Below are 22,534 nucleotides of genomic sequence, written 5' to 3' on the forward strand. Positions count from 1 at the left end.
CATTTTGGCTTTTCTATGTGGGTGTTATTTCTCCAATAGAATGTATCGCCACCCGAGGAAGAAACATATTATTTAGTAGATTATTATATGATTGCCATTAATAAAAATTAAACGTAAATTATTTTTTTTTATAATTTTTTTTGTTGATTCAAAAGTTAATTTTTACTGTCATATCATTCTAATTATACAACAGTCATATAATAATTAGATTACTAAATCAAAATACTAAAAAAAAAAAAAAAAAAAAAACCAAATAATTGTGAGCTGGCGTTGGGCCAAACAGATCAATGTTATACAGCTCACGTAGATTGTGAGATCGAGTCGAGAGACGACTAGTGTTGTTATATTGATGAGTTTGGTCGGGTTCCTTAACTCTTCCATGCAAAGGACAGTACCTTTAATGTCCGTACCAACAATTGATGTTCTTTTACTTTAACCATTGCCAAATGCTGTTTAAATTGTCGGTGACTCCTTTTTATTTATTTATTTTATTATTTTTTACAAATATTTATTGAACGACATGCAGTTGCATGCGCGATCAAGGAATTCAATTATATATACTCATGCACTTGCATTTTGATGTAGAGGATACGTCGTTTAGCTTCCCATTTTTATTTTTATTTTTTATTTTTTTATCTTCCTGTCGAAGACTTTTTGACATTTCTTATGTATCACTTATCCTCTTGCTTTCATTTGTCAAAAAGTATTTTTTAAAATTCATAATGATATGTGCTTTTATTATTTGCAGGAGAAGCTACGTTGTGGGTATTTTAATTTGCTTTAAAATAATAATAATATATATATATATATAAAGTTGACCGTACTTGTAGTGTAAGGGTTTGCAACTTAATTTGAATATTCTTTCCATTGTTTTAATGCTTCGAAATAAGATCGATGGCGCCTGCAAGTTTTAAATTTGATTTTAATTTTGAAATGATTCGTCAGTTTAATCATTACAAAATTAATAATATATTGTATCCCATCTGTGTCTTTGTTTAGATTATCAAACTAATAATTGTGCTCTGCATAGTAAAACTTAAATTAAGACAAGCTTCATGTGAGCACTTTGGATCCCTTTTTTAAAAAAAAAAATTAGAGAAGAGTGAGAATAAGAACAACCCATGCAGTTACAAAACAGAAAATTACGGAATTCAAAATAAACAAAAAATAAAGTTTAATCTTGACGGTGATTGAGCCACAGCTATAATTAAAAGAGATTCTCAAATGCAGAGAAATTAAAGCAATCAATCGGAAATGCCGCTAGCGAAGTTAATTGTTGCGGCTAATTATGGTGGACCTTGTGAGTATTGACAAAGAAAATATATTTTAACTTGGTGGGCATGCCTTTGGAGCCCTTGTTACTGTGCAATACAAGCCATCGATCAGTAGTTGTATTGAAGCATTGTTAATTTGTAATAAGTTAATTAATTACGTACAAGTGTCAAAATCATATGATTAACGTGGCCAAAACTTGTTGGAAAAGCATGAAGATCGAAATGATCATCCCACATGAGAAAGAGGGAGAGATGTAATGGGTATTTGAAGTAAGAGTGCATGGACATATATATCTACACACATGCAATTGCATGTGCGTGATTAGTGAACCTTATCGAAGAGGACAATAGATTTTGTTTGCCTCATGAGTCATGGCCCATCATCATCCATCACTGTTCACTGTTTAGATTTCTACATCCATGTGATCATTTCTCACTTGTAGCTCGATCGATCTGCAATTTCACAACGTTACGTTTGCCCAGATTTATGGTCTTTTAGGGACCAGCTACAACGACGCATCCTCCTCCCAATTCCCCCACCGCCCCACGTTTATCACCATTATCAAACTATATATACAGGCTACAGCTGCTCTCAAAACTTCATATTCATCATATTCAAAAGTGATGGTCTTTAATCGTTGTTACCTGCACTGAAGCAGACATAAGTTTGGCTGCTAGCTACAAACATAGGAATCTACACGTACAAAGGATATGTGGGGTATGGAATTTCAATTTGAGAGTAGAATTGGAAATCAAATTGATCGCAAGTTTGTTATGATCATTGGGATTGATCATATCCTCCTATACACTACACCATCTCATAATTGACACATTAGCATCACTAGCCTCATCGATATTTGACATATTTAATTATTAAGTAAAAAATTTATAAGTATACCCTTGTATTAATTTTTTTTTTTTTTTTTTTTTTAAAAAAAAACAAAAATAAAGAACTGATGAGCTCTTTTCCCATGACCGGCATGTAGATCCATCCCTACACAAGAGGTGTCCACAACCTCCGCGAGGGATGAGTAACAGAGGTCCTCCTTGCGAAGATCATGGAGCTCCACGATCCCCTCTTTGAGGGGTTGGTCATGGAGGCTCCATGGTCCACCTCTCATGGAGCCTTTGCAACCAATTCCTAGCTAATGGAGGCATATATATGCCTCAACGAGGGTTGTGCCTCGAGTCATAGAGCCTTTGCGACCTACTCGAGGAGGTTGCGCCTTCATGACCAACCCTTCACAAAAGAGAATATCATAGATTGAGCTCTACGACCTTCACAAGAGGGGTTGTAGGGCCTCTACGACCCACCCCTCGTGGAGGTTGAGGTGCCTTCATGACCCGCTTCTCATGGAGAGGGCGAAGAAAGTTGACTATTTCTTTTAATTTTTTAGAATTTTTTTTAACAAAATGATATAATTTTATTTTATACTAAAATTAAAATCGATGTTACGGGTATTAAAGCATGTGCTTTTTAAATACTTTTTTAATGGGATTAGTAAAAAAATATGTACTCTGTATGTTCAAGAGATACATATGACTTCTCGAAATTGGGAAGGAATTTGTAATAAAGTTTATGTCCAAAACCAAAAGTAAAAGGGGAGGAGAGAAATGCAGTTAATGCAGCCATTTATTTACAATTACTCTACTTAATTAACAAAAGACGTACGCCTAAAAAATGGGAGATATCGGTTTTGTCATTGTAATGAAAATAAATTAATAGTTATGGTAATAATAATAATACCATCATTTACTTGAGGAGAATTTAAACCTGGCAGAGAATAGAGATAGCCCTTTAATTTGGATGAATTTCTGTACTGGATTTATTTGGTCAGTGGGATATATGCTTTCTTAATATTTAGATTTATGTTGTCGCCAATAGCTTTCACAGTACCATTCAAGTACTGATCGATTAAGGTTTTCCTTTAATATTATTTTGTGGTCCTAATTATTTTCTTGAATTTTCTTGGCTAGATTGTGGCATTTTATTTTGGTACCTTTCAATTTCATTCACAGGCCAGGTCACGAAGATGCATGTAGGTGATCAGAGGATTTTTGAGATGGAGATAGAAGAACCCACAATTTTTCAGGGTAGAAAAGGGACAATTTCAGCATGTTCAAACCTAAAAGGCTCGATCCATCGAGCGGTTTTCACCTCTAATGTCCAATTTATTAAACTAACACGTGTTCAAAATACTTGCAATTCTCACATGTATTGAAAGTAATTTATTAATTGACACATAATATTTATGTCCTATTTTTCCATTCTCTTGCTCGATCTGCACCGAAAAAAAGCAACTGCTAAATGGCCATCATCCCATAATTGAGTTTAAATTAGGATGTTCCTCACCAACTCTCAAAAGGTAGCTTGCTAGTGACTCCTATTTGAGGGCCGACAACCACAATTACAAATCTAATTAAGTACATTTGTTGATACCAAACAGGGCCAAACCAGCTAGCCTCACAAAATGGTGGCAGAATTACTGTTGTATTTGTTGGCCATTGGGGTGGTACTGTTAGTGCACTGGATTTGGCTTAGGCTAAAAGAACCTACGGAATATGTAGTTTTTTTAACGGTTCAGATTTGATTTTTTTTCTTTTTCTTTTTTATAAAAAATTTAAAATTAAATTTAGACCGTTGAATACTTCCACCGGTCACAAGGTGGGGGTGAGTGATAGTTTGATATATTGAAGTTAGGTTAGAGTCTATAAATATGGCTAGGGGTAGTTATGTCTCACATCAAATAGTAGTCACAAGAGTTGACGTATCGTAGTCATAAATTTAAGCTTTTGGGTATTCATTGCTTAAATGGTATCTCAATATCATACGTGAAGAGGTATATTGATGTGAACCCGCAGGATGGAATCCCCTTTTAATCCACGATTAAATTGAAATCTACTCAAGAAAGTCAAGAATCAGGTTCAAAGAATCTAGACCCGTTGAAATCCCGTTTCAAGAACCTAAAATCAAATCAAGATGATCGATCTAAACCCGTTGGAATCTTGTTTCAAGAACCTAGATTTGGTACGAACGCCACAAAGGGTTTACTTTTGATAAATTCATAGTTCAATTAAGAACTAGAAGAGAAAACTGAAAAGTTTTTTATGAAGAAAAAACTTCATTCAAATTCAACCTTTTTTTTTTTTTTTTTTTTTTTTCCAAAGTGTGGTTACAAGTCTATTTAAACACTTCCAAGAAACCCTAGGGCCTACTAAGGCCTTCATAAATTAAAAGACATGGGCTGAACATCTTCAGACCCAAAAACAACCTAAACTAAAAGCCTATAGCTAATAAAAGAAGTTAACTTAATGAATTAAAAGGCCCAAATGCCTAAAACAATAAAAACATAAAAAATAGGCCCACAAGCCTATGCTTAATGAAATAAAGAATTTGCACGAAACCACTAGGCTATGCCATCCCCATCTGTCGCTTGTATCACATGGATTAAAGTTGGTTCTTCTTCTTTCAAGCCCATATTGAATGTTGGGATCTTACTCGATAAATTTGCAAACTCGGCCCAAGTGGATTGTACGAATCATTGCATTGCTTCCTTGATCTTCTTCGCTCTTGACCTTGTGATTGGCTCATCTGAAACTTGTAAAGGATCTTTAAGATTCGGCCTACCATGGAGCCCATTATATATATTCCCACAAGTAAGAAGAGACACTAATTCATTTGTTTATTTGTATAATTGTATGTAACTATGTATACTAATATGATAATATCTGTAGATATATGGGATAAAACCCAATTGCCATAAATTGTAAATAGAAGCTCCGCGCTAGCTAAGCCCAAAAGCCCCCATTTACTTTTACTAATTTCAAGTGCCGGCTTAGTTAATGAAAAATGAGCGAGTTAAAAGTATGAATTTAGTCAATCTATTAACACCATGGGAGTTGAGAGGGTGGTCAGTCATCCCAAGGGAGTTGTTGGAGTGGGCCAACGACTCACGCATTCTTAAGTGAGTGGTTTGAACGTCTTTTTATCTTTTGAAAGGTGGTCAGCCACCTCAAATAGTTCCTTGAGAGCCGATCACTTCTTAAACTTATATGATTTTTTATTTTTTATTTTTTCCTTTGAATACTGACACAGTTACATATCCTTGTAATTCTCTAAAATTGCAGCGAACCTCAATCTTGAGGGGCAACAACGACTATCAACCTAACTCTCTCAATTCTCATGATGACTAGCAGGGCCAAAGCAATTAGCCTCACAAAATGGTGACAGAAGTGCTGTACTGGGTGGCCACTCGGGTCATGCTAAGACACTAATTGCTTAGTAGATTTGCAAACACACCCGCATCAGCAAATCCTAGCCCATCCCATCATCATCATCATCATCATCTATTGCACCTTTTGGTGCAAGCTCTAAATCATGTGACCCTAAAGAATTATTAACAGATGGATATTTGCTTCTCCTCATGAAAGTTGTTGTGAAGTGAATCTCGTGATATTCTAGGGACTGTTCAATGCAGGCCTGCCATTCATTCAATACAGTCTGCAGTAACGATTTCCCAGAGTCATTCCTTCGTGAGTCCATCCACCCCCACCCCCACCCCCCCACCCCCCCCCCCCCCCCCCCCCCCCCCCTCTCCCTAGCTCCCTATCTCCTTTATGGCTGTATCACTACCTTTGCCTTCTTCGATGGAAATGAAGCTAGGGAAAATTATGATGACGAATGATGTTGTTCTGACTAGGGCATAGAATCTGTCATTTACCCTATGGCTATGTTCATAAATTTTTGGAGATCTGTATACCTGCAAGATATCGTTTTCTACACAACTATATTCCACGCACTCGTATAATATGACCCATCAAAACCATAAATCTCGTCTTGTAGTTTCCAACCAGAGATGCATCAGAATGCGTGCCCGATGCCTATCGAGTTGGGGCAACCTTTTTCTTATCTTTCTTTAACTTCCATGGGTAATTCCCAGTTCCAAAGCAAGCTAAAGTGGTCATCGATACTGACAGCCAGATCAGGGGTCCTTGGAAGTTGGAAGTTACTATTGGTTCCTCTCTTGTTGCCAATCCCCACCTCACATATGGCAACAGGCCAACAGCTTGAATTCTCAAACTCTCAATGGAAGTCTTGCAACCACATTTTCAAAACATGCAGAATTTTACATGCTACATCATTTTTACTCTCACCTAGAAAATTAAACACTAAACCAAACTCATATCAGTCCGCTAATGTAATTCGTATGAAATTTGTGACTGAAGGTATCTTACCTTTTTTCTTCTTTTGGTCTAAAATCTTGATATACCATATTGCTACTTTCAATTAGGGCTACACTAACAGAGATCTAATATATGGTATACATGACTCCAGTGAGCCGTGCCCTTGTACAGAAGGGCATTGACGAACAAAATCAACATACAGAAATGCTGGCCCCCAAAAATAAATTACCAACCCGCCTTAGCCATGTATTAATCAAAATCTACACAACATAGGCCATTAGCCAAGTTAAACAAGCAGAGCAATGCCTTGAAGCTATTTCTTGATCCATCAGATTTGTGGTTTCTGGGACATGGTTCAACATAGAGACGGCAATTTGAATCAGCCATATGCTTGTCATGGAATGCAACACAGGCAGTCACTTCCGCAGATGGTGATGTTTATGAACATTCTTCTTGAAAAGTGATGTTCGGCTGTCTGACAGTATGTCTCAGCACTTTAAAAGGTTGCAGAGGTTATACTCATCCTGAAACAAACCAAGGAAGCTATGGCAAGTAAATTCTCATTCTCCCAAAATATCAGCAAAGACCAACTTTGGTGTTAGAGCAAGTAATACAAACCTGGTACATGGGAAAAAATGATTCTTTGATGATAACTTCCAGCCAAAAGAATCTCTTTGTATCCCTCAAATAACCTCCTTAAGCTCAAGAAAGTCATCACGAGGATGGGCTTCTTCCACCCGAACTTCTACTTCATCTCCAATCTGTGATCCAACAGACACCGATAAAGAAGCTTGAACTCCCACCTGCAAAAATTGAATATTGATTCAGAACAATTATTCAATATAGTTGGAAGGCGATCAATCAAGGATCTGCCTGTGATGGAAACTGCAAAAGCTTTAGAATTTCAAATCAAATAAATAAACTAAAAGAAGAGGTTGAGGTGGGAAGGGAAAAACGGCAGAAAAAGATAAACATGCTACAGAGACGAAAGACATAAAGACCTCATGAATGCTGCAATTTATGTATGATGCCCTGTCCTGCAATTGCATATTTTGCTTCTACTTCTGCATCTTCTTCTTGGCTAATACAGATGAAAAATTTATTCCCAATTTCTACTATTTTTAAATTTAAAACTCACACCAAGGGCTTGGACAATAGTAACAGTTTGGAGAATTGTCTGTACTGGTGCAGTGATATATAATTATATAAGCATTTAATAGTAGTTGGCTGGAGGTATGACGTTACACATTGAGAAAAAGATTGGAACATACTTGTCTCATTCAATCAGGAACTATGCCTCAAAGAGATGAAATGCCGACTAGCATGGTGTGAAATTGAAATTGAGGGGAAAAGAAGGTTATGATGGCATCTGGGCTGAGGCAGAAAAGATAATTGTTGCTCTCTACAGAGATCATATAAGCAATCCCCCAGGCTCAGTTTGTGTGATTGGTGATATTATTTATATGCCTAAAGAGCATCAAAGATGAGCACAATCAGCAGGTTGAACAACCAATTGGAGATCAGCCAAATGATGATTGCATGTTGACATGCGAAGGCAACAAAAATTGATGAAACCAGTTAAGCAAGTAGACCAGAGCCTGGATGAGTTAGAGTTACTCATCATTGAGGAGAAAAGATTTCTATGTTCACATCATCACCAAATATATTTCTCAGCTTCAACTCGTAAACCTTAGTCCTGCTTCTCCAGTGTGCCTTTAGGAGGGGTTTATATGATTTATTTGCACCACCTTCAAATCAAGTTAGCGAATTTCTGACCCAGCAATAGCAAGAGCATTACCATGGCGTATACTCTTTACAGTCCAATCACTCAAAAAAATCCCAAATAGTTTTGCACTACTTGACATAAAGTATAAGAAAGATTGCTGTAGGATGCAATCACTGATAAAAATATAAAAGCGTACCGCAACTAACAATAAGGCTGCAACCCGATCTTTAATGAATCTCAGGATCAATGCACGATATCTTCTTTCTTTTGGTTGCCTTCTAAGGTATTCTAACATCCAATACCGGAGACTGCTGCCAAATAGCCTCTTCGCTACTCTAGAGTGCATGTTTACACTTGATGCAATCCCCTCTAGCTGACCAGCTGAGAAAGGAAGAGATTCACCCCTAAGATATGCTTTGACCTGTACATACAAAGGAACATATAAAATGGTTTAAAAAACAGAATTGCCAAACTACATACGCATAGGACATTCATATGCTATGATAGGACCGAACAAAATGAACCTGATAATGAGCAAGAAGATCCATATATCTACGAATAGGAGATGTAAACTGAACATAACCAGGAAGTCCCAAAATCCCATGGCGTATAGGTTTCCTGAAATCAATTTCAGCAGCACGCATAACTTTAATAATGGAAGAGCTCCTAACGGGTCCTTCTGGAAGATGCGCAAATGCAGATACATCAATATTTGACTGGGGCTGTCCTCTGTAGGGTAAAGGAAGGTTATTGCAAGAACCAAAAGTGGCCATAACTTCCCCACAGAGTATCATCATCTCAAAGACTAGTCGCATTGCAGGGTCTGCTTGGTTTTCGACATAAAGATTGATAACAGGCTCTGGATCATCTGGGTTAGCCACCTTGATACGTGTGTCTAATGTGACCGTGTCAACTGCACCCTGAAAAATGCATAAAAAATCAATGTCACAGAAAAAAGCGAGGAGAACAGACAAATTATGTGGTGTAAAATACCCCATCCAAAGTGTACACAATGGAATCTTATTTCATCCAATCTTTTTAAGTTACTTTCTAGAACCCTTGAGTGGCAAAAAGGATGTAGTGTGGAGTACAAGGCAGCTCCCTAGATAAATACAATCTCAAAGGCTTGTTATATAAAGTTTAGCGCATGTTACCACGACTAAGATATATCATCTATTAGCCTCTAATCAAATCTCAAGAAGTTCTAATCCTTTCATGACTTCTTATGATCTTAACTAAAAGACATATATAGATTGTAGGTGATCTGAATACATATTCAGCCATGAATCTCTTGTACTGTTAATTCATCGTATGGTGGGGAAAAGCACAAAGAATAAAGGGTGTGTTTGAGAAAGATTGTTGAGGTGATTTTTATATTTTTTTTTTAGTAGTAAGAAGTGATTGATGTGATATAAAGTAGAAAGAATTGTATGGAAAAGTGAAAAAGTTTTGTTTTGTAGTGGGTTTTTTTATTTGACTAGTAATAAAAAATAATTGATGTGATATAAAATGTAAAAAAAGTTAGAATGTTTTGAAGTTTGACTTTTTTTTGAAGAAATGAAAATAAAGGGAAGGGGAGGGGAGGGGAGGGGAGAGTGGTTACCAAACACAACCAAAATCCACATACGTTACACACCTCAGTTAAGAGTAAGCTATAGATGTGGAAGCAACATTGTCGATTCAAATCTGTGAAACGCATCTTTGTTAAATCAAAGCAATTGTATAACATGAGTTTTTCTTTTTTCTCTTTTTGAATATTCCTGAACTTCTTTGGATCCTACATGGCTTTGATTTAACTCATACCAACCATAGGAAGCCTCCTCAGGGTCCATGGATATTTAACCACCAACAGATTTCTTAGAACTTTAATGAACTGTGGATTCTTTTAGAGTTGAATTCATCTGATTATGACCTGTTCTCGTCGCCACTGAGACCGCAAAGTTGCTGCCTCGGATAGAATTTTCAGTTCAACCTCCTCGTCCAGGTTCAAATGAAGCAGTTCAGATGCACTCTCGTATGTCAGCATATAGGTGGGTTTGATGATTGAATTGTCCACCGAGTATTCTGCAATGCTACAAAAGCATATAGAGCGTGAAGCAAATATCATTTGTAAGGAATCATCTTCAGAAGCATGTAACTTCCATATGTGTATATCTCCAGTTCCACCAAGAGTAAAATACATTGATCGTAATGATGATAAGAGGATTGAATGATTGTGTCGACCAGATGCACCCTAAAATTGTTAAATGTCCCACATATCAGGGCAACAACCTCAAAAACTCTAAGGTCATATTCAGATGTCCTAAGAAGATTGTAACACTTGTGAGATTCAATTTTTCAAATTATAGTAATGTGGGATCTTCTGAATTCCTAAAATTCCCTCATTATAAACAATTGCATGCAATAAATAACATCACATCCATAATTATTTCTTGGGTAACTCACAACATAATTAACTCATCACAGAGCCAGTGTAGAACAAATGGACTTGTTCAAGTTCCAGAGGACATCCCCATAAAAACTCAGCAAGGATATTTCTAGGTATGATTTTATGGCCTACAGATACAAATAAGTGTGCCCACAACTTTAGAAGTCCTATAGGCATAGTAATATTACATTTTACTAACTTCGAAAGAAAACAAGCCAATAAAATAAAAAAGTTTACCTGCCATCAGAACGCAGCACAACAGAGACTGTAACAGCATTGCAAATCTCTCCTTGTTTCAAACTCATTCCCTCCATGGCAAGTTTCTCTGGAAACATTGGATAAGTGGCAGTAGGCAAGAATATAGAAGTTCCTCTTCTCATTGCCTCCCTACACAAAGTGAATGATATCAAATACGAGAATTAATTAACATCTCTTATAATATCTCAAAAGCTACCTGTCTACTTTGCTCCCAGGTTGCACAAATCTTGCTGGATCCGCAACATGTATCCAGATCTTAATCCGGCCATCTTGCAACCTTGTTGCACTCAGGGCATCATCAAGCTACATATAATTGCTCAGTTAGCCATTAGACACGATATTATGTAGGTAACTTCACTGAGAGTAGAAAAAATATGAATTACCTCATCAGCCTCATCAACATCAATGGCGTAAACCTTTAAGTGAGTGAGATCTTTTCTATCAATCTAAAGACAGAGAGCATCAAATAAGCATATAGCAACAAGAGATCCTGAAAGTCTAATAAAAGAAGTCAGGTATCACTATACTGGATCTTTTTTCCCAGGGTTTAGTTGGGGAAAAAGCAAACAGCAAAGTCTCTTGACTGCACAGAAGGATTGATTAACTAGTCAAAATTTCAAACTTTTGAAAATTGAGGCCCCGTTTAGTAATCCCCCTCCCCTCCCCTCCCCTTGTGGGAGAATTTTTTTTGGAGTGTGAGTAAAAAGTGATTGATGTGATATAAAGTAAAAAGAATTTATATGAAAAAGTAGAAAAATTTTGTATTGTAGTAAATTTTTTTATTTAAATAATAATAAAAAATTGTTGATGTGATATAAAAAGTAAAAAAGGTTAAGAATGTTTTGAGTTGATGTTTTTTGCGAAAGGTAAAAATAAGGGAAGGGGGAGGGGAGGGGGTTATTAAACGGGGCCTGAATCTCAAAATCTCCTTATAGTAATTTTCTAAGAGCATGGATGATCATTCATACAAACCTGAGACCCTATCCATCCCAAAATACATAGAAGTTTCCAAATGGCAAGCATTGTAGTGAAACAAAATAAAAGTAATATTCTTCCTAAAATGCCCTTAGGTGAGTCAAGAAATGTGGATTCAAATGTGAAATTAAGGTGGATTCAAATTTAAGGGTAATATGAAAAGTTAAATGGGTAAGTTCTTCCATTTTCAATTCTCATATAGTTTAGGACAGCCCAAAAAGGGAAGCACCTCATCTATTTTGGGACAGAGGGAGTATTCAACAATATAATTCTTGCATAGATATTTTAGAATTATTTGCAGACCAGGAAGCAGGCTTACCTCATCTGGATCAGATGACTCCAACAGAAGACTTTCAGCAGCTGATATTATCTCGTCCGAATGATCAGTAGGAATATTGAACTTTAAGAGATCAAGATTGACATGTACAGGAAAATAACCAATATCTATGAGGAGATTTACAGCTGTTGATGCTGTTCTCACCAGTCCCATTGCCTTGAGAATCTGAGAAGAAGAAAGGCACGTTATACAAAAAAATTATAAATTGGGCATGCAGTGGATATACATAGATCACATAAATGACAATTAGCATTTCAGAAACATCAATCATAAGATCATTGCTTCAAGCTAAAACTTTCTATATTAATTAATGGCAAAACTCATCTTGATCAGCATCAATTTAGGACAGAAGAAGTATAAATTCACATGAAACAAACACAGTCAAGTTAGACATGTTACCATTCCAGCTGTTTTCTTTTGGTCGTCGTCTTTGCAGGCATCAATGGCATAAGATTCAAGAGATTCAATTTTGTGTCTAATTTTCTCTTCAACCATCCATGAAGATTTGGGAGGTTTAGCTTCAGAAGCCTTTGCCTTAGCAGATTTCAATAATTGAACAAACTCCTGAAGTTCTTTCTCAGCAGCCTCCTTAGTGAGCTTCCTACGTAAAAGTTCTTCTACCTAGTTTTCCAAACAAATGGGATACCATCTAATTAGAATTACTGAAATGAAAGGAGGCAATTAAGCATTGTAAATTTTTTCACTCTTCTGACTGATTAAACTCACACACTTTTTGATATACGTCAGACTATCATTCAAGAATTAATAAAACAAAGATGTAACACAGGGCGAAGCATCATTAATATAATACCAGATCTGGTTTCAGCACATTGTATAATAGCGAACACAATGATGAAAAGCAGAAGTTATAAACAGAGAACAAAATCAGTAAAACAGGATGAAGGAGAGAAATATTTTCAACATAAGAGTCGGCAAGTCCGATTCTTTATATGCCAACCACCCCAAAACAACAGTTAATCAGGATCAGGAAGGTGTTTCTTTAAATGAGCTGGCTTCAGGTAACCAGAATTAACATAGTGCAGATTTGAAAGCATTATGATTTTAAATTTTGATATAAAGTTTAAATTTGGTTGGCTAATGGACAGAAAATTTTAGGCTAAATCCTGACAAAAGTCTCATGTACAAACCATTCAGTTTTAACCTGAACCAATTCTTAACCAGTCCAACCCCACTAGATGGCAGTTCTAACTAAGAGTGGCCATGCTGAAACATTTCTCATACTAAGATGAAAACATTGGAAAAAGGGTCTTCCTATCTGCCAGAAAGCAGAAAATGTCCAGCCGCTCAAATGGGGAGTAACATCAACCAGTGGCAGAAGAAACAAAAAAATTGTAATCTAGTCCTTCGCTATTGTAGCTCAACTAGTATAGAGTACCTAAAGCAGCCGACTAGCTGCTTTGTTTTGTTTTCATATTTCTAGTTTTCCTGGAGGAGTTGAAATCTTTTTTTTTTCAAACACTTTGTATCTTTGGACAGCTGCTTATGTTTCGCTTTAGTGTTTAGCTATCACGATTTTCTTGTTTTTTTTGCCCCTATTACCTAGGTGGCTTCTCTTGTATACTCATTGTATACATGGGGGCGCCTTACGCTTTTAATGATATTTCGTTTAATTATCAAAAAAAAAAAAAAAAAATTGTCTTTTTTTTTTTTTGTTAGGTGTTTCTCTTGTATACTTCATATCCTATGTACTTAGTTGTCCTTTGGTTTTTAATGAACATATATATATGTGTGTGTGTGTGTGTGTGTGTGTGTGTGTGTGTTTTGAAGCCAAATCTAAAATATACCTGCATAGTAGGTCTAGGCCCATATAAAGAACGTGAACCTTTTGTCTCCAGCACACTGAAGTATATTTCATCTTTTGATAGCAAAAGATGGGCACAATAGCTCTCAAGAGGCTCCGCACAACCAAAAATCATCTGTATAACAAGCTATAAGGTCATCGAAGAGCATCAGAGTGAAAACATAGATATTGGACAACCTAAGAAAGTAATACCTCTGCTAATTCTTCGGTTGTCACAGACTTATGTTTTTCTAGAAGCTCAACCCAAGCAAACTCAAGCAGTGCTGGATCCTGCACCAAATCAACAAATACTGACTTTATTTTTAACACGAACAATGAAACAGAAAGAACAAATGATAAATTTGTAGCTATCCTTTCGTAAGCAAGAACCAACCAAGTTATCCTGTGCTCTCCGAACAAAATCCGAAATCTCTGTGTGATCGAAATTCTCAATGCCTGGAACAATGTATGTAATTTGCTGTGGTTTAATGGAGGATGTGACACCATTCTGCCCTTGGAAGACCAAGAACTAGTTAGATAAACTGGAAAGCCTAAGAGTTCTGATGCATTTGATTCAAGAAACAATGATTTCCAACACCTAGCAACCTATTCAACATGCCGCATTAGTTGTTTCGACTAGAACCTGATCATACACCATCCAGTTCTTCTTCCCGTCAGGTCTCTGAGCAACTGCCAGCAGGACCCTATCAGAATCCTTCTTGAACTCCAGCAACAACCCTTTCTCTAGTGCTCGGTTCGAGAGCTTATCTTCAAGAAGCTCTCCACTGCTCGTTAATCCAATTCTGATATATTCGTTTTCGTCATATATTATTTTAAGTATATTCTCGGAAACTACCAAGAGAGAATTGAAAATGATGAAAATGAAAGATAATTTCTCGGGAACCAAACAGTTCATATCCAAAACTCTTCTAGAATAGTAATTAAACAACGTAACCACAATTAAGGAAAGAATTAGTTTATAAGAAACCTACTTGGAGGCAGCGCAAACTCTCTTCCTCTTGCGCATGAATTTGAGCTCTTCCATGACGCTGTCGACGAGACTGTGAACCGAACAGCTCCGAACACCGCCATGGCCCAAAAACTTCCGCTCGGGCCACAATATCGGGAACCGGAATCCCAATTTGCAGTAGCGGCGAAGAGGAAAGGTGCTGAAACTGTACAATCGGCACCGGACGGCGGACAGAGGAGGAGAAGAAGCGGAGCGAAAGATTACGCAGCTGTTAACGGCTCGAACCGCCATAATTGCACGGAAGAGAAGCTCAGTCCCTAGGGTTTCATGCGGTGAAGGAAGATTTAGAAGAAGGAAACTCTAGGGAGGTTTGAGAAGGAGCGAGAGGATTTGTACGCTCTGAGAGAGTTTCCGAGAGAGAGAGAGAGCAACGCGAGCGAGCTTTTGCGCTGCTTGTCGACGATAAAGCTAAGCTGGTGTTAGAGATCTTTGTAGATGAGGTTACCGAAATGCGCTCGAGAAACCGCTGAAAGGCGCAAAGAGTGTCCAATGGGCTGAAAATTGGGGCCGATTGACCCACTTGGGCTTGGACTTGCATGACCGTTTTCAACGGAATCAGATCCTTCTATAAGAAGATTCCTAGTAGCCTCACCAAAATACTAAAAATTTTAGTGAGTTAATTTGATAAAAAACACTAAAATACCACTCTCAGCAGCCTCACCACTTTAATCAAAAAGTTTTGGTGAGTGAAAATACTTACCAATTTTGATGAGTAATATTCACTTATCAACTCCCTCACCAATTTTGTTTCTCATTTCTCTCTCACATGATCAGCTCACTTTTTTTTCCTTTTTTCTCTCATTTTCTTCTCTCATCTCCCATTTTTCTCATACGATGATGTCCTTATTTCATGGACATGAAGGTTTCTTTGTCCCTGACACAAACTTTATGATTTAAAAAAAAAAAAAAAACTTCTGTGAATTTGGTTGAAAAGCAAATGAAAATTTCTGTGAATTTCTTAACAATGATCTAATCTCAAAATGAAAGTGCATGATAGCTTATTGTACAAAAAGATTAAATAGAGAAAGAATAAATAAATTTAAAAAAAATATTATTTAAATGGAATAGTAAATAGTTAAAATGGTGAGACTGCTTGAAGAATTTTAAAAAAATGGCTCACCAGAATAGAGAAAAGTGATTTTTAACTATTTTGGTGAGTAAAATTTTGTGAGGCTACTATGAATGCTCTAAAAAACCAGAAGCAAAAGAAAAGGGAAAGAGAACCCCTTCTGTTCGGTCATGGTAGAAAACATGGGTTTTTTGCCCACCAATAACCAGTCGACACATCAACTAAAAGCAATAAAAACCAAAAAATTGAAATGCTGTTGATGTACTGAATCGGTTACTCCCTTCTCTTCGTTCTTTCTTCTTCTGTTGTTTTTCTTTCCTTTCACTGGGACACGGTGAGGCAAAGGGAGAGAGTGGGGGAGATCGGGAGAGTGAGATCGGGGGAGAGAGTGAAACAGAGGGAGATGCTGTCGGAGAGAGAAAGAGAGATGCCGAGATCCGATCAACGGTGGGCCAGCGCTGGAAGAGCACCCCGCTCCACAGGAATTGTCAGACCGTCCCTGCCTTGCCGGGATGCCGAGATTCGATCAATGGTGGGCCTGCGCCAGAGGAGCACCCCGCTCCACAGGAACTGCCGGACCTTCCCTGCCTCGCCAGAAGTCAGTTCTGGCCACCGAAAATCGCACCTTCCGCCACCGGTCAACGACCCATAACCGAAAGTTGCCTCCTGCTCCTCCGGCGCTGGCCCACCGTAGATCGGATCCTCTCTCTGTTCGTCCCTCTCTCTCTCTCTCTCTTTGACAGCATCTCTCTCTCTCTGTTTCACTCTCTCCCCCGATCTCACTCTCCCAATCTCTCCCCCCCCCCCCCCCCCCTCCTCTCTCAAACCCATTAAGCGCATCTCCCGCGTTTTCAGCTCCAATCGGCGCCAACCCCACTCCACAGGAACTGTCGGACCGTCCCTGCCTCATCGGACTTTGCAGACTGAACAGTAATGGGAGCTTTGCTTGTCGATTGATTTGAGAAATGGAGGTTCTGCTCGTGTGTGTTCTTCATAATTTCATTTGGTGTAATATGCTGATGTGTCTGTTTTCTATTAGAGGGCATAAAGGGCTTGGTTTCTGCAAGTCCGAACTGAAGTTATTCCCAAAGGGAAAATGATTTATGGGGAAAATGTCATATCAAATAACACTTCTTGATTAAAACTTATTTTTTTAATAAAAAGAGGGTGTTGGGGACGGTTTCCCGTCCCTTGTGTATCAGCACTCAAAGAAAAGATTTTGTCATTATAGGACAATGGAGAGCTGATACACAAGGGACGGGAAACCGTCCCTCAACACCTCATTTTGATTAAAAAACGGTTTTTAGTCCGGTTAGTTTTATTTAAAGGGTAAAGTTATCCTTTTTTATATATATATTTTTGTGGACAATTTTACCCCTCAAATAAAACTAATCAGATGCTCTTTAATTCAAAAGAATTGGAAGGATCCAAATTAGCTATCCTAAAACCCTAACTTTGATCATAAATCAACACTAATGTAAGTGTTAGAACAGTAAACGCACACCAAATACCAGCTAAGAAGATTTATAACAAAAGACAAGTTTTGAGTGGCTCGCATAAATGATAGCAGAACCACCTTCAACACTTGGGTTTTTTTTTTTTTTTTTGCAAAGCTTCAATACTTAAGTTAATGAGCGGATGGAGAGGTAAATTAGCATGGTATATGCAAAGAAAATGAAAAGTGAGTGTACTAAGAGCATCTTTAGTGAGCTCTTCAATTTTTTTTTATTTTTATTTTTTCTAAATTTTAGCTAAAAAATCTTCTTTTATTATTTGAACTACTACTTTTAATAAGCTTCCTACATCAAACTCTCTAAATATTTCTCTATTTCAACTAGATATTAATTTTTTATTGGTTTTAAGCAATTACTCCTAACAAATGAGGAGGAAAAAAAAAAAAAAAAAAAAAGAAGAAGTGAAAAGTGAAGTGAAATAAGAGAAAAATGATTAAATATTCAATAGCTCATAAAATTTGTGAGCTAAATTTGGAGTGAAATTTTGACAACAACCAAAATAGAGAAATTATAGAGAGTTAATTGAATGACTTTTTTGAATTTTTCACCAAATTTTAGGAAAAATTTTGAAATGAAGAACCCACTAGAAATGATCTGTGGGAGTTATTTCCTTGATTCATACAATTATCGTCATCATCTCTAATTGGCAAGTGGAATCTGCTAGGCATTGATTTGACAATCACCAAAAGTAATGGATCAACGATTCAACATGGAAAAGAGGAATGTTATGACTCCATTATCCTTTCATTCCGAAAGCTTACGTGTCATTTGGTGCACGAAAGTTGGGTTTTTTGGTTGAAAAAATGGAATGATGCTATATATTACTCCATTATCTCACATTCCCAAGGCTTATGTGGCCCCCATAGTAGAGAAATTATATTTTTACATTTCCTATACATTTTTTTTTTTTATATCTTATTTTTAAATCTACCTTTAGATTTATGAACCCCACAAATTCAATAATGAATTTGAAACTTGATTGTATATAGATATATAGAAGATATAAGTGTATAATTTCTCTCCCATAGTATTTGGTGTATAGAAATTAGTTTTTTTTTTTTTTTTTTTTTGAGAGACAACACCACATAACCTTTGGGGGATGGGAAGATAATTGTTTTTTTTCTGTCTATTGCTGAAAAAACAAAGAAAGGAATATGCACCAAACTATATATGGGTCACAATCATCGAGTTGTAGTTAGGAGATTTAACCCATACAAACCATTTTATTGAAGTCATTTTTCAGAAAAATCCATTGGAAAAGTCAATGTCCAGAATAAATATTATACAAGGAGAAAAGCACATGTAACAGCTGAGGTATCAATAGAATAGCAATTCAAAGAGTCTTTAATGACAGATTTATACATCTAAGCAGCTCGTGCCAACTTTCATGGATATCTTTTGCAGAAATCAACTGCAAAGACCAATACATAACCCTTGGATCTGGGAACTGCTTGCATCCGGCAAAACATATATACCTGATTTTCCATTGCTTGAGCACGTTATGTTTAACTGGTTGCCTATCTGGTTTGACTGCAATAGTAATACATTCATGCACAAATCAAATGATATAAATAAAATCAACCAAATCAAATGCCACACGGGCATTTGTTTAAACCATTCTCACACCGAATTTAAAACGTAAAGCAGTGCCTTGCCTTTAATGGACAAAGTTTTCCTCCAAACTCTAACCTAGCCTTTAAATTGGCATCTATTCTTATAGCACGTAATGCTCACATGCTCTATTAGTCCAATTAAAAATGAATGTGAGAATTACACGTTTCAAGGGCAGATGTCAGTTTGGTTTTGATGAAAACTTTGTCCTTTTCTTATTCTTTTTTTTTTTTCTGACTTTTCACTAGGTACCATAGTTAGAATGTCGTGATCGGATGGATCAGAGAACATACAAAATAAATCAGCCACTTCACCCCATCAAGAGGTGGTTTTGAATAGAAAAATGGTCTGGTTTATACTAAGGAAAAGGAAGAAATTGGTCTATTTCCATTACCATTTCCTCATTTTCATTCCACTTTAAAATGGTATACATCTAATTACATATCCCATGTTCCATTTACCGTTTTTAATAATTTTGACATACACACAAAGTAGATAGTAGTGTTAGCATAGTTACCAAGCAGGATGCAGGATCTGTGTTGCAGCTCCATCTTGAAGTGGGGACACAACTCAAATAATGACACCAAGAACAATGATCATTTGCATTAAATCCCCGGAGAAGCATAACCAGGCCAACAGTAAAACTGTCACAAATAGCAATCAGCATAGATTCTCAAGTTTATAGAATTTAGATTTGCCACACCATGCATCTTAAATCACCAGATACTCAAAAGAAAAATAGAACAGAAAGAAGAACCCACAGGAAAAGTTATGGAAGTATGATCAGCAGAATTTTCATATTTTTCTACTTTTATCAGCAGAACTAGTACTTCAACCAGAAGAGTGATAGGATGATAAAGTAAACTATGGGAATTTCACTTTTATGGCCTTTTCTTCAGTTTCAACCAAATTACTTTGTTTCTTATGGTAAACAAGGTTAGCATGTTTTCACCTTTTTACACTTTGTATCCTTTTCATATATATATTTTCCAAATGCAATTTAATAAAACAAGCAGGAAGTGCTGAAAAGAGAGAAACTGATTTCAGGGCTTACCCAATAATCAAAAGGATCAGAGAAACGACCCATAATATGCACTGATACATCTTGAATTTAGGTTTAGCTGAAGCAGAAGGAGCATATCTTTGTCTAACCCATCCAAATTGGGGGCGTATCAGAAACACAAACCCGAGAAGAAAACCCGAAACAAATCCTCCAATATGAGCAAAGTTGTCCACATGTGGGAGGATTCCCACTGCCAAGTTGATTACAATGATGACCACGAGGGTTAATAATGCTGCAAACTGGTTAAAACAAAAATAAAATTGTCAGATAATTGGACCCAGCAATGTTCCTGACCAGAATTTTACAATTGCTTCAGAAGTGCATATCTCAAATAACAGGAGTTCAATAAATACCTTACTAGCATACAACGTCCAATTGGTGATGAGTTCAGAAAGCATTCCTCCTAGTAAGCCAAAAAGTGCACCAGAAGCACCAACAGAGATGCTTGACTGAATGAAAAGACCAGACATAATACTCCCCCCCAATCCAGAGATGACATATAGCAACCCAATCCGTACTGTATACAACCACACAAGCATCAGGCAAGTATCTTGAGCTAAATTATTTGAATCTAAAACAGAAGATGACTCATGAATTCCCCAAATCATGATGCTTATGACTTGCAGTTGCAGATCAATCAGAACTGACAAGGAATGTAAGCCTTGATGTTTCACCAAGTTCGAATGAATGGAAACTTTATAGACTTTACGCGCCTCAAGCTATATGCATCAATCAGAAGAACAACAATCAAAGATTTGATCACTCAATACCTGAGCCTATAATTCACTACTTGAATTGAATATGTAAGGAACTAAAAGATGTATCTTCTTAATCTACTTGAAATGAATCCACAAAGTGATGCTGATGTTTCGAATTTAGAACATCTTCAGAATCTTGAAGGTTGAATAATTCCATGGTACACAAAAAATAAAACAAAATCAATGAATTTAAAGATACATACCAAACCCAAATTCACGCTCAAGCCGAATTCCAATTACTAAAAGACTCAACATGTTTGCCAGTATATGGAAAACCCCTGCATGCAACCAATTGCAGGTGATGAGGCGCCACCCCTGGTCTCCGTTTACTACTTTATTCACATCTAGAGCCCCCATCTTCACTAGCCTAAAGCCATAAACATGGAATAGTTGCTTGATTACGATAACTTCGCAGTTCAAAATAAATTCATGAAAGTGGTTAAAGAAAAATTAAAGAACCTACGTCGACGAGGAAGGCCCAAGAAGAGGGTTCTCCTTGAAGGGCTGGAAAGAGAAACGACCCAAGAACGAAGCAATGCAATTGACAGAGTTCTTGGGGCAGTTGTTGACGGACATGGTGATGATAAACACGATTGTATTGGCGATCACAAACAAGGGGATCAGCCAGGTGACCCATTTCTTGAAATGCTTGATTTCCCGGAATGGGCTTGCTGCAGCTGGTGCCGGAGCAGACGCCGGAGCTGAGTCTGACTCTAGTGGATGTATCACGCTGTTGTTCCGCCGGGAGTTGACCCTTATTTGGATGTCCGACGCCATTGGGTATGAAATTGGAGAAAGAAAAAGAAACTGGTAGTGTCAAGAAAGAAGGTGGTTTAGGCTGAATTGATCAAGTCCCTTTTATTGTTTTTCTTCTTCTTTTTCCTGAGCAGAGAATTGATCAAGGTTCTGCCACGCACGGAGAATTAAGATGAATGCGGAAACGAAAAGGGACATATTTGAAAGTAAAAAAGTTGTAAGAGTCAGCAAATGAGGCTGTTATTTCAGTTTGTCAACGGGAGACAAATTTAGTTGCTGGGCTGGTACTCTACTCAACCTTACCGACAGGCGACGGGTTTGGCTGCCAAATTTTCTTACGGAAAATGGGGTAAAAAGAAATAAATAAAGAGCTCTGGCCTATTTTCGAATTATTTTTTAAAATCCAATTAGTCGCAGCCAAATCTTTCCCACCTGTATTTTTTTGTTTCTTTGCCTTTTTCTGCATGTCCATATCCAATTGAAATCAGAGTCGTTGAACAGATCTAACAATAGCCGTCATGATAGCCTCCGGGCACCAGTCATCTCACGCTATATATATATATATATATATATATCTACTTTTACTATTTCTATCTTTTTTTTTTCTTTTATATATTTATATATATATATATATATATATATATATATATATATATATATATATATATATATATATATATATATCTATTTTTACCATTTCTAAAGAAAAGATAAAAAATCAAATTGGTTTTTTTCCGAATATAAATTACG

At 36.9% G+C, this 22,534-nt stretch overlaps 2 protein-coding genes across 2 annotated transcripts; both read right to left on the reverse strand.

Annotated features, from left to right (window-relative positions):
• Window positions 1–6,535: 6,535 nt before the first annotated feature.
• LOC133873669 (ribonuclease II, chloroplastic/mitochondrial) lies at window positions 6,536–15,437 on the reverse strand. Its single transcript, XM_062311406.1, has 15 exons — window positions 14,976–15,437; window positions 14,627–14,786; window positions 14,378–14,491; window positions 14,197–14,274; window positions 13,988–14,119; window positions 12,582–12,803; window positions 12,165–12,347; window positions 11,254–11,316; window positions 11,067–11,173; window positions 10,850–10,999; window positions 10,097–10,256; window positions 8,709–9,104; window positions 8,381–8,605; window positions 7,077–7,261; window positions 6,536–6,982 (listed from the first exon to the last, which is right to left on the reverse strand). Exons 1-14 carry the CDS (start codon window positions 15,242–15,244, stop codon window positions 7,142–7,144), a joined length of 2,379 nt encoding a protein of 792 aa, XP_062167390.1. The 5' UTR covers window positions 15,245–15,437; the 3' UTR covers window positions 6,536–6,982; window positions 7,077–7,141.
• Window positions 15,438–18,751: 3,314 nt separating this feature from the next.
• On the reverse strand, window positions 18,752–22,092 carry LOC133873885 (RHOMBOID-like protein 4). The gene is made up of 6 exons (XM_062311678.1): window positions 21,492–22,092; window positions 21,232–21,395; window positions 20,624–20,787; window positions 20,262–20,509; window positions 19,725–19,851; window positions 18,752–19,126 (listed from the first exon to the last, which is right to left on the reverse strand). Exons 1-6 carry the CDS (start codon window positions 21,803–21,805, stop codon window positions 19,004–19,006), a joined length of 1,140 nt encoding a protein of 379 aa, XP_062167662.1. The 5' UTR covers window positions 21,806–22,092; the 3' UTR covers window positions 18,752–19,003.
• Between the last annotated feature and the right edge of the window lie 442 nt (window positions 22,093–22,534).

This window comes from Alnus glutinosa, chromosome 7, assembly GCF_958979055.1.
Source record: "Alnus glutinosa chromosome 7, dhAlnGlut1.1, whole genome shotgun sequence".
Classification (NCBI taxonomy): Eukaryota; Viridiplantae; Streptophyta; class Magnoliopsida; order Fagales; family Betulaceae; genus Alnus; species Alnus glutinosa.

Bases quoted from the DNA above. Each gene is read 5' to 3' on its own strand.
- LOC133873669 (XM_062311406.1), bottom strand. From the start codon at position 15,244: ATGGCGGTTCGAGCCGTTAACAGCTGCGTAATCTTTCGCTCCGCTTCT. The intron at 11,174-11,253 runs GTAATTCATATT...AATTATATGTAG, and splicing joins ATGTTGATGAGGCTGATGAG to CTTGATGATGCCCTGAGTGC. The intron at 7,262-8,380 runs GTACGCTTTTAT...CAATTTTTGCAG, and splicing joins CAGCCTTATTGTTAGTTGCG to GTGGGAGTTCAAGCTTCTTT.
- LOC133873885 (XM_062311678.1), bottom strand. From the start codon at position 21,805: ATGGCGTCGGACATCCAAATAAGGGTCAACTCCCGGCGGAACAACAGC. The intron at 20,788-21,231 runs GTATGTATCTTT...GGTTGTATACAG, and splicing joins TGAGCGTGAATTTGGGTTTG to TACGGATTGGGTTGCTATAT. The intron at 20,510-20,623 runs GTATTTATTGAA...TGTTTTAACCAG, and splicing joins GGACGTTGTATGCTAGTAAG to TTTGCAGCATTATTAACCCT.